This window comes from Schistocerca piceifrons, chromosome X (assembly GCF_021461385.2).
Source record: "Schistocerca piceifrons isolate TAMUIC-IGC-003096 chromosome X, iqSchPice1.1, whole genome shotgun sequence".
In the NCBI taxonomy this organism is placed as follows: Eukaryota; Metazoa; Arthropoda; class Insecta; order Orthoptera; family Acrididae; genus Schistocerca; species Schistocerca piceifrons.
Window position 1 is genome coordinate 86583815 of NC_060149.1, and position 16987 is coordinate 86600801.

General features: G+C 39.9%; 1 protein-coding gene across 2 annotated transcripts in view; it reads right to left on the reverse strand.

Moving 5' to 3' along the window:
• Positions 1 to 16987, reverse strand: part of LOC124721828 (UBX domain-containing protein 4-like) — a 138794-nt gene that overhangs the window by 32780 nt on the left and 89027 nt on the right. For both annotated transcript variants that reach the window (XM_047246949.1, XM_047246950.1), the window contains exons 3-8: positions 15235 to 15372; positions 10879 to 10946; positions 10760 to 10797; positions 6106 to 6264; positions 5895 to 6014; positions 3606 to 3714 (exon numbers count right to left, since the gene is read on the reverse strand). In XM_047246949.1, the coding sequence (XP_047102905.1) occupies positions 3606 to 3714; positions 5895 to 6014; positions 6106 to 6264; positions 10760 to 10797; positions 10879 to 10946; positions 15235 to 15372 (632 nt within the window). The remainder of the gene's footprint in view (positions 1 to 3605; positions 3715 to 5894; positions 6015 to 6105; positions 6265 to 10759; positions 10798 to 10878; positions 10947 to 15234; positions 15373 to 16987) is intronic.

Here is a 16987-nt window from a genome sequence, read left to right on the forward strand (position 1 = left end):
CACAAACCTGGAGAAGAAATGAAGTCTGGTGGCGATGGTTAAAAGTGCGTGGCTCCTGGAAAGCAAGGAGGTCAGAGAGATATAGGTGATGGATGTGGGTGTTGGGTGCTGGAGAAAAGTGGTGGTACACTAGCTGATAGGAGCTTCTCTGGCTGCCAACATTTGACGAGTGCAGTTCATGATCTAGTTGCCGCCAGTGAAGGGAAACGAAGGGAACCACCACAGTTCCATCATGCAGCTGGAGATTCACAAATTTGCAAAGGAAAAATGGCCACACACCCAGAAGTATTGGCCTGTTGTAATATCTTAGTCCTGTCATACTTTATGACATGTCCTGTGGTTAGGCCACACTGTGTGACAGCTGACACTGTCTGCTGTTACGTACAGCCACACCTGGCCACCAAGAGCCATGAATTGACAGCAAGTCATGGATATGTTCAATCATCAGTATTACCCATGATTGGCAATAAGTTATTTTGCCAAAATATTGCACCATTTTGAATAGCTGAGAGCAGTTCAAAATGTGTTTTCCATCACTGCTGAACACTACAGAGGCTAATCTTAGTTCCACTGTTAGAGAATGTCAATGACATATGCTTGTGGATGATTATTTCTGACATATGATATCATTTCTCTTTCCTGACCCATTCCTCTAGAGCAGAGCTGAAGTCTGAGAGGTTCTTGAAGTCAAAAAAGGCAATAAACAGATAACAGTATGCTTTAGATCTCTAACTTACTTCATTACTACCAAGACTAGCTGTTTAAAATATAAAAATTCCTGGCGGAAAACATGATTTTGAAGCACAGAGCACTAAATTTAATGATTTATTATTCTGTAAGAAAATTGGTATTAGAGAGAATTTCACATTGCAGCATTGCCCACAGAGCCTGTAAACATATAATGGATGTTGGCTGATATGTAATGTTTACTAATCTTAAACAGAGACTGATATGACCCTGTCTGCTGCAATATCTACAAACAGCAAAAAGTTGTAGATTTCAATTCATTCTTCCTGATCCACAGTCACGAGACTGAAACAAAACTGAATACTATCTTCCACATCAGACTAATGGCACTCAGAACAGATTACATCAAATATCTCATCACCAGAACTGAAGAACCACAATAATTGAACCACACACACATATTGGACACCTAGGACTAACAGCACTGTACTACTAAGCATCAATATGTACAGTAAGTTGCAGCTCATGTGGATTCTCTCATCATCAGAGCACCTGCATTAATGCAGCTTCCTGGCACATTAAAATTGAACCCTGAACAAACTCTGACCCTTTCTTTTTGCAAGCAATTCTTGTAACAATTGAGCTGATTAGGCACAAATCATATAATTAATTTTTAAGTATCTCAATACACATTATGCCAGTTGTTGTTCTTGTTACTGTTGTTCACAGAGCAGTTTATGCAGCTCTCTACAGTACTCTATCCTGTGAAAGCCTCTTCCTTTCTACCCAACTCCTGCAATCTACATCAATTTGAACGGTCTTAGTGCAGTCAAATGTTTATCTCCCTCTACAATTTTTATCTTCTTCCCTTCCCCCTCCCCTCCCCACACAAATTTCCCTCCATCAACAAACTGACACTTTCTTGATGCCTCAGCATTTACACCATCAGCTGCTCCATTCTTTCAATTAAGTTGTTCCGTTAATTTCTTCTCCCCCAACCCTCCCAATTTGATTCAGTACCTACTGATTAGTTATCCAATCATCATATGGGTGTCTACGACCTTCTGGATCTTAAGGAATGATAAGAGGGAACTGAGTTTCACAATATATTTGTCTGCAGAATCCATGTTGCTTTGCATAAAGATCTTCATTCTTGAAAACTGCAATGACTGGCATCTTTTTCCAATCACTTGGAACTCTTCATTGCTTCAGAGAGCTAAAATAAACTACCACCAGAAAGCAAGCAAATACTTTTGCATAATTGTATGGAATCATATAGGTATCTCATCTGGTCCAGATGCCTTTCCTCTGTTGAGTGGCATTCTATTCTCAGTCACTTATCTTGGCAGCTGTGCAATGGTTGAGGAGAAATTGTTTAATTATCTTCCACAGTGAAACAAATATGGAAGACCAAGTTCAGTATTTCGGCCTTCTGCTGAACATCTTCCACTTTGTGGAATTATGATCACTGACCAATTGAATATGCGATTATGATTTGTTTATTTGCTGTATAAAAATCAAACATTTGTTATGATTTCTCCATCAGATTGGTACAGAAAATTATAATTTCTCATTATTGAACACATTTCCCATTGATCTCCTTATGCTGATTTTTATTTATCTACCTAAGCTTTTGCAAATCAACATGGCTTTGAATCTGCTTTCATGTATGATGAAGCTCCTCCTACTTTTGAAGCAATTTTCCAACACACATAGTGAACCACTCTGGGGGAAGTGGAGCTGTTTTTCCACCCCTCTAAACCTCGACTGGTACATACATTTAAGAAGTGTATCGCAAAGTTCTCCTGAATTTTATCCATTGGTGAACCACACCTTTGTTTCCAGAGTGGAATGTTTAATGATGACTTCTCAGATAATATACGATCTGTTTCTAATCAAAAATACTTCCCCATATTTACTTACATTTTTACTCATATATTTTCTAACATCTGCAGTCATCTCTAGTCCCTTAGAATTACTGAGATCCTTGGGAGAGCCAGCCATGACAAAACAATTCAATCTGATGTTACAGATATACGAGACTGGCAAAACACTCTTACGACTTCAAGAAGGAAGTAATAATTTCAATTTGAAACCAGTAGAATCTGGCGTTGTGGCAGATCAGCTTAGGTTCTGGATAAATATTAGTATGACTTATCTTAAAAAGATAGGTTGAAGAAAAGCAAATGAGTTAGTTCCCAATTATATGCTCAAAGTAAATTTTCAGAAAAGATACTCAGAACACCCTCTTACAAATCTCTGTCTCTGTCATCAGTTTCAGTCATGTGACACACTTATTCTATAGCCGGCAAGTTGAAACTTCCCTCTATTACACTAAAATTGTTAAAAAATTTACATTCTCAATGAATGCTTTTACAGTTCCTGAGGCAGGCAGTCCATAAAAGAATTCACTTCCGTACAAGAATCCACTACTGTTTCAGCTAGTAATCTGTTTCTACAACTATGTGGGCATTATAACCCTTTATAAGAGATACTGGGAAGGACATTACAACATGGTCTCTCCTACAGTTAACTAATATCACATCAACAACTGTTCTCTTGAGTATGTTTGATAAACACGTCTGATTATCACTTTCTGTATGTCATTAATTGTCAGCCTCAGAAGGGGTTCCTCTAATGTAAAAAAAGACCCATAGGGATGTCACACATGATTTGCTACCTGGGTAGCTTCTTATTGTTTATAGTATGTGTGTGAGCTATTGATGTGATTCCTGCTTCTCCAACTGACAATAGAAATCACAGAATTGTCTGCAGTTCTCCAGTTTGGAGCCAAGAGGAAGGCTTAAACCAGATGCTCAATCAGTTTTTAGTACTTTTATATGGAGGCTGCTCAATAACAGTTGACAAGGGTAACATAAGGTGGACTCATCTGATACATTGTGATAACTTATACTTACAGGTACTATCAACAAGACTGCATTAGGCCAAAGATCCAGTTCACCAAGATTTCTACTATAGTCTTCACTGACATAATGATGGCGTGGAAATGATGTTGCTAAGCCAAATCTGTCAAAGAAAGAAATAATGAGTATAGCTAAAGGTTTCAATTACTTTACAAATTAAAACTAGCAAATTACACACACACACACACACACACACACACACACACACACACACACACACACACACACAGTGATACAAGCAAATATTGATGATTAATACTAAAATAAATGTATGACTAGTACAAAATATTAAGCATTTTTCTGGAAATTGCAGTTCACAGCTTTTTTTTTCTTTTTTCTTTCTTTCTTTAAGTTTCCATTTTCTTCTCTGCTATTAGTTTCAAGATTGTAGCCCCATTCTCAAAAAATACTTTTATCGGCCAAGGACCACATAAAATTCTCCTCCAACAATAATGGAGATGGTAATGAAAAAGCTATATGGTGCAATGGGAATGCCAGTATGTCTTGGCACTAAATAAAATGAGATGAGGACAAGTTGTGCAGGTACTACATCTACATGTACATATACAGGATGTTATAAAAAGGTACGGCCAAACTTTCAGGAAACATTCCTCACACACAAATAAAGAAAAGATGTTATGTGGATATGTGTCCGGAAACGCTTATAATATCCATGTCAGAGCTCATTTTAGTTTCGTCAGTATGTACTGTACTTCCTCGATTCACCGCCAGTTGGCCCAATTGCAGGAAGGTAATGTTGACTTCGGTGCTTGTGTTGACATGCGACTCATTGCTCTACAGTACTAGCATCAAGCACATCAGTACGTAGCATCAACAGGTTAGTGTTCATCACGAACGTGGTTTTGCAGTCAGTGCAATGTTTACAAATGCGGAGTTGGCAGATGCCCATTTGATGTATGGATTAGCACGGGGCAATAGCCGTGGCACGGTACGTTTGTATCTAGACAGATTTCCAGAATGAAGGTGTCCCGACAGGAAGACGTTCGAAGCAATTGATCGGCGTCTTAGGGAGCATGGAACATTCCAGCCTATGACTCGCGACTGGGGAAGACCTAGAACGACGAGAACACCTGCAATGGACAAGGCAATTCTTCATGCAGTTGACAATAACCCTAACGTCAGCGTCAGAGAAGTTGCTGCTGTACAAGGTAACGTTGACCACGTCACTGTATGAAGAGTGCTACGGGAGAACCAGTTGTTTCCGTACCATGTACAGCGTGTGCAGGCACTATCAGCAGCTGATTGGCCTCCACGGGTACACTTCTGCAAATGGTTCATCCAACTATGTGTCAATCCTCATTTCACTGCAAATGTTCTCTTTACGGATGAGGCTTCATTCCAACGTGATCAAATTGTAAATTTGTTATTTCGTATTTATCATTTCTGGAAGGTTTTGAAATATTGTATGTTTCTAATGTTTGTAAATTCTGGAATATTCAATGCTTGTATAAATAACTGCACTCTCTGTGGAGATCAGTTCCATTCTGGCGGTACTTTATTTTTCTTAATAAAATTGCTTTCAGTGGTACGTATTGTATTTCACTGATGACCCAGCTTTCATATTTGGACTCTAGTGTGATATTGATGTGACAGTAATAAGTCTTAATGGCTATTTATCCACAATTATATTATTTACAATTAGGGCTAACTGACAGTTCTTACACCAAGCACCACTCCTCTGCAAGTCTTCCTGCAATTCACTGAAGTTTTTTGGCATTGCAAATTTCCCATATACACACAACAGCATCAGCCATGAACAGCTTCACAGAGCTTCCTATGCTAACCATTAGATCATACCATATACAGAAATTTTTTTATTGAGAGTATGTGTTACTGTATTTAGGAATGCATTCATAGTCTGCTATTTCTTGTGTGTATCAGTGGTTTCTTATGTTTTGTTTTTCAGTTATGTGCATTCATTTATGTTTCTCCGTTTGCTTAGTATACACTAGAATGTTTGTATTATTTGTGTGCTATGTTCTACGGGGCTGTGTGTGTGTGTGTGTGTGTGTGTGTGTGTGTGTGTGTGTGTGTGAGAGAGAGAGAGAGAGAGAGAGAGAGAGAGAGAGAGAGAGAGAGAGAGAGACTTTAGTGATCCTAATTGATAGAAATTACTTACTTGAATTACATCCTACATGTAACTTATATTCCAATGATTGAAGAATACATGCTTTTTGAAAATAGTGAGCAACGTGTGAAAATTACTACCTGCCTAATGATTATTTTCCTATAGTTAAAATAAGCAGCTATATGAAATCTTACCCTTCAGATGAAAAATGTGCTGCTATGACTTCCCTCACTTCTGATAACAAACTGGAAGTTTTAAAAGTTTTAGTCACTGAGGAACCATCTGGGCAGCGGATCTGAAGTACTGTCAACTCCCTAATAATACAAAAAGAGGAGAAAATTCTCATTCACAAATGTAAATATTTATTTTAAAAAATAAATATAAATAAAAATAATACAAACGCACTTGGGCTGCCCTGGGATATTTTTCTTCCCAGACAATTCACTGGCCTGCATTTCCTTCTCCACACTGGCCTGCATTTCCTTCCCCACACTGGCCTGCATTTCCTTCCCCACACTGGCCTGCATTTCTTTGTTCGTGCTGGGCTGTATTTGTTTCTCCAAGCTGGAAATTTTTGGTAATATAAAAAACACAAAGAATAAAATATTAGCAAAAAACAAACAATGCACAAGCATTCTATAACTAAGCATTACAGACAGCTCAACAATTCATAGAAATTTCGCCAACATATACCAAATTAAAAACAGTACAATATCTCCAATTAGATACTAAAGACACACAAAATTAAGGTGTCACAGGGCAACTGAGTACTTAAGTAGGTAAATGGGAAATTTTGTAGTAATGCTCTCACTTTGTCAACATATATGGCCCACAGGAGGTACTAAGCCACGAGCTCCTCAGAGGCCGACAACTGCTCAACATATGGCTCTTTGCTCCCGACATGGCGACGCCCTGCACCAGCTGCAGAGGTTCACTCCTGGTTAGTCGAGTAACACACCACTTGGCACAGCACTGTCATCACTGCTGAGTTTATGAAACTAACTGTCTGTGCTGTTTCAACCCCTACCACCACCAGCACCTCCAACGACAATGGGTGGCTATACCAGCAGCCGATCCTGCCTCCACAAATTACTCTTTGTTCACAGTTCTGATACGACTCGTGACAGTACTCATACTTTAAGGATTGCCAGGACTCCTCGGTGGACCTTGCTCTCGGATTACAACTATTTTGTTGCTTTGCATATCACTGGTGCAAGTCTTATGCTTTGACAATAAAAATAAGTGTTAACTGTTGCATGCTCTTTCTTAATTGTGTAGCAATCACTACACAGTTGGTGATAATTAGGTCGACCTCAGTACATGTACTATAAATCTCCATTCTACTAACAGTGCTATGGACAGTGAACTCATGTTCTATGAACAAGTACCATTAACAGTGTTTACTGTCATTCTACACTGAAGCGCCACAGAAACTGGTATAGGCATGTGTATTCAAATACAGAGATAAGTAAACAGGCAGAATATGGCACTGCATTTGGCAACATCTATATAAGACAACAAGTATCTGGCACAGTTGTTAGATTGGTTACTGCTGCTACAATGGCAGGTTATCAACATTTAAGTGAGTCTGAAGTGGTGTTATAGTTTGTGCACAAGCGATAGAGAACAGCATCTCTGAGGTAGCGATGAAGTGGGGATTTTCCCATACGACCATGTCATGAGTGTACTGTGAATATCAGGAAACCAGTAAAACATCAAATCTCCAACATCGCTGCAGGTGGAAAAAGATCCTGCAAGAACGGGACCAATAACAATTGAAGAGAATCATTCATTGTGACAGAAGTGTAACCCTTCCACAAATTGCTGCAGATTTCAATGCTGGGCCATCAACAAGTGTCAGCTTGCGAACCATTTAATGAAACATCATCAATATGGGCTTTCAGAGTTGAAGGCCCACTCGTGTACCCTTGATTACTGCATGACACAAAGCTTTATGCCTTGCCTGGGCCTGTAAACACTGCCATTGGACTGTTGATGACTGGAAACATGTTGCCTGGTCGGACTAGTCTCATTTCAAATTCTATCAAGCAGATGGACGTGTACAGGTGTGGAGGCAACCTCATGAATCCAAGGACCCTGCATTTCAGCAGGGGAGTGTTCAAGATGGTGGAGGTTCTGTAATGGTGTGGGGCGTGTGCAGTTGGAGTGATACGGGACCCCTGATACGTATAGGTACAACTCTGACAGGTGACACATACGTATGCATCCTCTCTGATCACCTGCATCCATTCATGTCCATTCCAGCGGACTTGGGCAATTCCAGCAGGACAATGCAACATCCCCATCTACTCAGAATTGCTACAGATTGGCTCCAGAAACACTCTTCTGAGTTTGAACACTTCCGCTGGCCACCAAACTCCACAGGCATTAACATTATTGAGCATATCTGGACTGCCTTGCAATGTGCTGCTCAAAAGAGATCTATACCCGTTCGTACTCTTACAGATTTGTAGACAGCCCTGCTGGATTCATGGGGTCCATTTCCTCCAGCACTACTTCAGACATCAGTCGAGTCCATGACACATCATGTTGCGACACTCGTGCGTGTTCCTGGGGACCCTACACGATATTAGGCAGGTGCACCAATTTTTTTGGCTCTTCAATTTAACAATAGTGTCTTTCATGCTATGATCATGGAAAAAATGGCCACTTCCTTGGAAGCAGTGCTGCGGACACTTCTGCAGTGACAAACGAACACCCAGCTTTGCCTCGAGGAGATTCAACATGAAAAGAACTCTATGCTACAAAAGGCAGGGCTTGTGAACAGGCAACAGGCTGCACAGGTGATGCATTCACCTCCATTCGCACACTACAATGAGGCAGAGAAGGAATGGGAAGTCTGTGAGAAGTGCCTCAAACAACATTTTGAAGTGTTTCAGGTAATTGACATTTATACAATAAAGGCTATATTTTTGTCGTGGATTAAGCCACAAACATACCATCTTATCTCTAAGCTGGCCCCTTTCACTGAACGGTCGAAACTATCTTTAGATGTAACGTGTACTCTACTAACCAGATATCTTCAGGGACATGCATACATTAAAGCATCTTAGGTTCTACCAGTGCAAAAAGCACCCAGACCAATCACACAGAGTTTGGGCTGCAAACCTGTGTGGAAATGTAGATTTACCACAGCTAATCATGGCAAGTCACATGCAGATGTAATGGTGAGGGATGCAACTATCTGATGAGCTCCCAATAAAGAGGTACGACAACAGCCACTACAGTTTGATGATCCATCTCTACAACAGGTCTTAGCTTTGGCATAATCTTTTGAGGTATCTCAAGCCACAGGGCAGAGACTTGAAACCTGAGCAGACATTACTACAGTTAACATACCACACTACAGACAGTGAATGTCATTCGCCTCCAATGAGGCAGACATCATCATAGCAATAAAGCAGCATCATAAACAAGCCCCAGTGTGGGTTCCAGTCACTGCAAGAAAACAGCCCACACAGCACCCGTTTCCTTCTTGCCCTGCATGTTTCAAAAAGCATTCACAGGAAGATCAACCCCATCAATGGTCAGTCTGTAATACATGTAACAAGTCTGGGCACATCTCAGCAGTGTGTAAATCTTCTACATTTCGTTCATAGCAACAAAGTGAACAACCAATGGACATTAATATGACGCACTCTACAATCGATGGAGAGCCAGTGATATTTCAAGTGGACACCAGTGCTGGCACATCTTTATTGAATATTAAAACTTACGTGCCACTAGTTCCCTGCAACTTTCATTGACAAAAAATCTTTTGGTAAATTACAGTAAGCAGATGATCCTCATTAACAGACAATTCACTGCAGAAACTAAATATAAAAATGTGGTACAGCAGCTAACCTTCCTTGTGGTGGACAGGAGAAGAGCAGAAAATCTCTTTGGTTTGGATGCATTCAATGCTTTTGTGTTCAGTCACCAATGCAGTAAATTTAGTATCAAAACAAGTCTCTTTTCAGGACCTGGACTCATTGTGCAATGAATTTAAGGACATTTTTTCACTGGGTCTCAGCAAAGCAAAAAACATCAGAGCATACATCAAACTAAAGCCTTCAGTGTGCCCTCAGGATGACACACAATCACTTTGCGCTAACAAATAAAAAATTATGTTAAGACTGACATGAACTACTCTGTTTCTTGGCTATAGTACATGTGAGAACTGGTTTCTGTAGGCAGAAAGCACATTGTAGCGTTTCCACATGGTGCTTCATACTACAAATCTTTTCTGATCCCGTCATATAATGGCATGCACTTAAAAAACTATCCATTGCATCTCACTTTATTTACCAAAGAAAAATTCAATAGAAATTTAAGGTACCTCTTTAGTTTTTCTCCCCTTTTTCTAGTGTCATGAATTCTGAAAATATTCAGATGTGTGGTTACACGAGAGAAATATTGCGGAAGACTTGTCTAAATTTGACACTTGGAAACCATAATTTTGGAAAAGCTTTATATTTCATACACTTTTCACTAACAGAGAAACTAATTTTCTGTAAAACAATTAACAAAGAAGAAATTAGGTCATAGTTTTAGCTAAAAAGAAATTCCAAATGCTACTTTATCTCCCTAGGGGAATTAGCACACACAGACAACAAAAAAGGCAAGTAATGCATGATAGGAAAACATACAGTTATAAACATTCAAAAAACTTATTCGCCAGAAATAGGCATTCATTGCTAAATGACATCCACAACAATACTCCATTGCTTATTATAGTCATAATTTAAACAAGAATATTAAAGGCAGAAGAGAGTTACAGGAGCTAGGATGCAAAACTTGCAATCATATATCACAAAAACAGAGAAAATGATAGAGAAATGAAGATTTTGCTACTGAGGGGCTCAAGCTTACTATGACTTCATAATATCGATTTCATAAATTAGTAGTGACATCGCCTTGCAGGAACAACACGCAAAGGTTAACATCTTCAAGATGAAAGTGGAGTAAAGAAAAATATGCAACAGTTAACTGTGGTTGTGAACTATAGGAATTTCAAACAATAACATAATTAAAGGATTTTGTATGACAAAGTCCTCACCTCTCAAGTGGACTTGCAGACCCACTTGCCACTGGTACCTAAAAAGAAAGGATTTTAAAATCGTTCGAAAGTGTTTAAATAAATTATAATGAGACAGTTATTATGTTAAGTGTTCATACCTCTTCACTGTCTGAATTACCTAGCATGAGGTATCTCACGAACTCTTCTGAAGGGTAACCAAACTCACCTGCAATACAGGAAGTCCAAAAAGTTGTAAGCAGATAGTTATGAACACAAGCATTTGAAACATTCTGCATTTTTTTCCATTTTCAAATCTTACAAATAAGCAAAACATATTCCACATTTACACAATTAAATCATCCAAACAGAATTTCTATAATTAAAGATGGGAAGCAAAACACACACAAGTGTATATACAAATTGAAAACATACAAAATATTGCTGTGATGTGAATAGCATAAGTGGTGCAAAATGGTGTAGTAAAAGGTATGATTTTTACCAGTAAGTTATCCTTCAATTCAAGAAACAATGGAAACAGCAGAATAACATGTTAGGCTGCAAAAATTCAACGAAAAATATGGACTATGGTATAAGGGGTTGCAAATTGGCATAATTCAATGTGGAAACTAAAGCAATCAGGCATTTTCACAGATAAAACATAGCCAGAGAAATAAGTTATAAAAAATCCTGGGGGAAGTTGGGGTTCTTTCTCATATTTCAGTAAATATCCTCATCATGCCGGTCAACTGAACTACAATGATATATGTAACAAGAAGAGAAGGTGACAATACCCACCTGACGTAATAGTAAGACAAGCATTCCATATCAGTACAGATATTGTTGCAAACACCTTTCACACTACAATTATCCATTTCTTACAGATGAAAGACATCGTGGATCAATCATCACAGAAGCGAGTGACCTGACTTTGTGATGGTCAACAGAATACTTCAACATTATCTGCCACTGATACAAGGTTTATTTATGAAGTAATGTCACTGAGGCCATAAAAACTAATTTATTGATCAGAACAGTAAAATGAATCAAAATTCTTCAAATTAGGGGTCCCTCCTGCACCTGTGCATTGTTCTGCAGCGAAATTTCCACGTATTGTAGGCATCCTGGAAAGCCTGGATTGCAATGTCCTTTATGACACATGTAGCAGCAACTTTCACATTGACAATGGTCTTGAAACAGCATCCTTTCAAGGATGTCTTGAGCCAGGAAAACAAAACAGATTTTGCTGGAGTTAGGTCAGGTCTGTGCAGAGCACTGGGGCAATGTTGCCATATAATCTTTGAACACACAATCTGTCACCAAGAAGGCAGCATGGCTTGGGTGTATTCTCTTGATAGAGTGTCTGGGAACTGGCAACACTCATTCTACGGTCTGTGTTCAAATCTTCACGCACACAAGCTATATGATCTTCACCTTTCGATGCTGAAGTGTTTCAGAGCGAGTTTTGTTACTGACATCATCTCAGCATTCAAAAAAAAAGTGTGCTCACAAAACACCTGCATTTTGACAAGTATTCATTTCCAACTGTCTGCTCAATTATTGGACACTTTTCAGCAGCTGCCTTCCCAAGTTTCATGCAGAATTTGATCTTGTATCGTTGTTCCAGTGAACAGCGCACTGTGCCCGGAATCAGACTGCATAGGGGCACATCTGGACGCTCCAGGTGCTTGCAGGAAACAGGGGCGCGTTGTGTTAGGAAGCCAACAACCCACAGCATACCTCAAACAAATAGGATAATTAAAATATAATTGGTGACATTATCTTCAACAAAAACACTGTATGTGCGCCACCTTTTTTTTTTTAAAAAAAAAATAAATAATCAGTGTTTCATCTTTTTGTTTTTGTCCTTGTACACAACATGTGGATCAACATGTGCCAATTTTCAAGGACGCATTTTCACTGTGATTTCTGATGGGACAAGGTTCTAACAGTGTGTTAGTGCACATGCACACCTACTTGTACAATCTCAAATGAATTATTTCATTGAAAATGAAGCTATAACACCTTGAAAACAGCATGCAAATAAATATATTTGGTACCAGCATGACAATTTTTTTTTCTTTTATACAACAAAGATCATAGCTATGGGTCCAGTGCATTCACCCCTAATGTGGCAAACAGCTCAAATTAAAAGAGTGTGCAGTGGATAATTCAGTAACAATTCATAAATGATTGTCATGTGTGATATAAAACAAATAAGAAAATACGATAAAGCTAAAGCAGTCTGACCAAATATCGGTATTCGGTACTGAAGGTACTGGCGAGGGATACCAGCTCAGTTACTATAAGCAGATAACAGCCATAACATAAACAACTGTAATGTGGCTATGGTTTCAGAAAGTTACACCAAAAAAGGGTCTATCCTTACCAGAGATTTTTCCCACATTACATCACAATTCAGTCTCCCTCTGCAGCATATTGTCATCATTCTTACGACCAACCTCCTCCCTTTCCCCTTGGTTTCCATAAATCATTACATCACATCTATCACAGGCACAAATACAGTGAAACCCCACTTTTACACTTTTCAAGGGACTTTTTTAAAAAAAAAAAATTTATGTAAAATGCGAGAAAATGTAAAATGTGGGAAATAACGTTTTAAACTGTAGAAAGTTAGATATAGGATTCCCCCTTGCATTTTCGCACATTATGTATGATATATGTACATAACAGGCTCAAAAGATGTGTCAGGGACTTTTTTATTATCTAATAAAAGTTTATTGTCTAATAAAAACCACTGATGTAACTGGAACCGATAACTGTCTGGGAAGTGGAAACGTTTGACTTAGTTTCAAATATCATAATCTATGTTTTTGGCAAGCGTGCAGCTGTCAGTCATTACTTAAATAATGAAATACAGCAGTAGTTACGTATTTTTCCATGCTTAATGATGTGTTTCGAGAATTATTTCTCATTGTCAAGTGCAAATATGTACACAAGTATTTTGTGTGGTGTTCGAATGTGTTATTCTGCCTCTCATTCACCACAGTCGTCTTTTTGAAGTTATCAGGTACTGCGCCTCCTTAATTATGTAGAAAACCACACAAATCCAAACTATCACTCACACTGTTCGTGTAACATCACAAAAAATAATACGATAATACTGCACTCGACAATGAGAATAAATTCACGAAACACGTTTTGTTCAGCATGAAAAAATACGTGACCAGCGTTGTGTTTAAACTGAAAACATTTGAGCAATGCACAGTGAATGATGGTGTCAACTAGCGCTACAAGAGTACAAATACCGAAACACGCTAAATATGATTCGACAAAAGTGTCACGATGATCACAACAATCACGAAATTGCATTTGCATAATAGAGAGTTTGGAAATGATTGTGAACGGTCATGATATCTTTATCCGAACAAACTTAGTTACTCCCATCAGCCATCGTGCCAAGTAGTGCCTGGCAGCAGGGGGAGATATGGCACAAATTGTTCCAACTTTTACACATTTACCAGCTCAAATCCACTGAGTAGAGTGCCAAGTTGTCAAGAAACTTAACCATGTAATATTTGTAAGCACCAGTCATCAGCCAACATGACAGCATAATATTTCTTTTTTCTCTCAACGAATATTGTTTCGTAATGCGTAAATTATGGGAAAATTATAAATATGTTGACACAAATTCAGGGGCAAACTAACATTGTGGACATAGCAAATTTGACAGGAGCAATAAAACACACACACACACACACACACACACACACACACACACACACACACACACAGAGAGAGAGAGAGAGAGAGAGAGAGAGAGAGAGAGAGAGAGAGAGAGAGAGAGAGAGGGGGGGGGGAGAGGGGGAGGGAGAGGGGGGAGGGAGAGGGGGGGGGAGAGGGGGAGGGAGAGGGGGGGGTGAGAGGGGGGGGGTGAGAGGGGGGGTGAGAGGGGGGGTGAGAGGGGGGGTGAGAGGGAGGGGGAGAGGGAGAGGGAGAGGGAGAGGGAGAGGGAGAGGGAGAGGGAGAGGGAGAGGGAGAGGGAGAGGGAGAGGGAGAGGGAGAGGGAGAGGGAGAGGGAGAGGGAGAGGGAGAGGGAGAGGGAGAGGGAGAGGGAGAGGGGGGGGAGAGGGAGGGGGAGAGGGAGGGGGAGAGGGAGAGGGAGAGGGAGAGGGAGAGGGAGAGGGAGAGGGAGAGGGAGAGGGAGAGGGAGAGGGAGAGGGAGAGGGAGAGGGAGAGGGAGAGGGAGAGGGAGAGGGAGAGGGAGAGGGAGAGGGAGAGGGAGAGGGAGAGGGAGAGGGAGAGGGAGAGGGAGAGGGAGAGGGAGAGGGAGAGGGAGAGGGAGAGGGAGAGGGAGAGGGAGAGGAGAGGGAGAGGGAGAGGGAGAGGGAGAGGGAGAGGGAGAGGGAGAGGGAGAGGGAGAGGGAGAGGGAGAGGGAGAGGGAGAGGGAGAGGGAGAGGGAGAGGGAGAGGGAGAGGGAGAGGGAGAGGGAGAGGGAGAGGGAGAGGGAGAGGGAGAATTCAGTTCCTCTTAGCACAAGTGTGCAGCGACTTACGAAGTTCTGCATCTGGAACACTGTTGATTCCTAATATTTCCTCAACAACCTCTTCAATATTCCCATGGCCTTTCCAGCGAATAACAGCAGCGCCACTTCTCGAAACAAATGTCACCGTATTCAGTGGTGTTGGTCCATCTTCCAAATAGTTAAAGTGATTTATAAATTACAGATGTGGCTTTATAATTCTAGTAAATTTCTATGAAACCGTGTAAAATTCTGTTTGATGATGAAACTATTAGTAGGTTCTGATCATTATTCAAGCTCCTTACCAAAAATGCAACATGAAATCATTTTTAGATAGCTGTCTGAACTATATGTTTTCTAGAAATAAATAGAGAGACAAATATCATGTAGTGATATAATATTTTTAAGTGGACTTTGGTCCAGATATAAATTGATTTGAGGTACGTGAATGAACTCTGTACAGAAGTAAATTTCCTGAATGAGTCTGCAGCTGTGGATATTTTGTGAATGATGCCATTGACATCACTTGATATACAGGGTGATTCAAAAAGAATACCACAACTTTAAAAATGTGTATTTAATAAAAGAAACATAATATAATGTTCTGTTATACATCATTACAAAGAGTATTTAAAAAGGTTTTTTTTCACTCAAAAACAAGTTCAGAGATGTTCAATATGGCCCCCTCCAGACACACGAGCAATATCAATCCGATACTCCAACTCGTTCCACACTCTCTGTAGGATATCAGGCGTAACAGTTTGGATAGCTGCTGTCATTTCTCGTTTCAAATGATCTATGGTGGCTGGGAGAGGTGGCCGAAACACCATATCCTTAACATACCCCCATAAGAAAAAAATCGCAGGGGGTAAGATCAGGGCTTCTTGGAGGCCAGTGATGACGTGCTCTGTCATGGGCTGCCTGGCAGCCGATGCATTGCCTCGGGTAGTTGACGTTCAGGTAGTTACGGACAGATAAGTGCCAATGTGGTGGCGCTCCATCCTGCTGAAATATGAATTGCTGTGCTTCTTGTTCAAGCTGAGGGAACAGCCAATTCTCTAACATCTCCAGATACTGTAGTCCAGTTACAGTAGCACCTTCGAAGAAAAAGGGACCAAAAACTTTTTTGGCTGAAATGGCGAACAAATGTACAACTAAATGAAACTTTATAGCTCCCTTAATTCGCCGACAGATAGTGCTTAGCTCTGCCTTTTGTCGTTGAAGAGTTTTAAATTCCTAAAGTTGTGGTATTCTTTTTGAATCACCCTGTATTTCTATTTTTATAACACCGTTTTGGCTTCTGTCATCAGATTGAAACTTAGAACTTGGAAAGCAATGCTTAGTGTCAGTATTAGTAGGCAGGGGTTTTACTAATACTGACACTGAACATTGTTTTATAAGTTCCAAGTTTTGATCTGATGACAGCAGCAGCCAAGCTGACGTAAATAAATATATATATATACACTGATGGAAAAAATCGCAACGCCAGAAAATAATTAATGTAGAGGAATGAAATTTCTGGAATATATTAGTCTAGGTAACATATGTAAGTGATTAATATTGCAAGTTCACAGGTTAATGTAAGCATAAGATAAGCCATATCAAATGTGAAATGCCAGTACATTAATAACTGGTGTAGCTGCTAGAATGTTGAATGCAAGCATGCAAACATGCATGCATTTTTTTGTACGGTTGCCAGATGTCAGTTTGTGGGCTGGAGTTCCACGAATATGGCACTCGGTCAGTCAATACAAGGACGGTTAATATCGCTTGTGGACAGCACTGG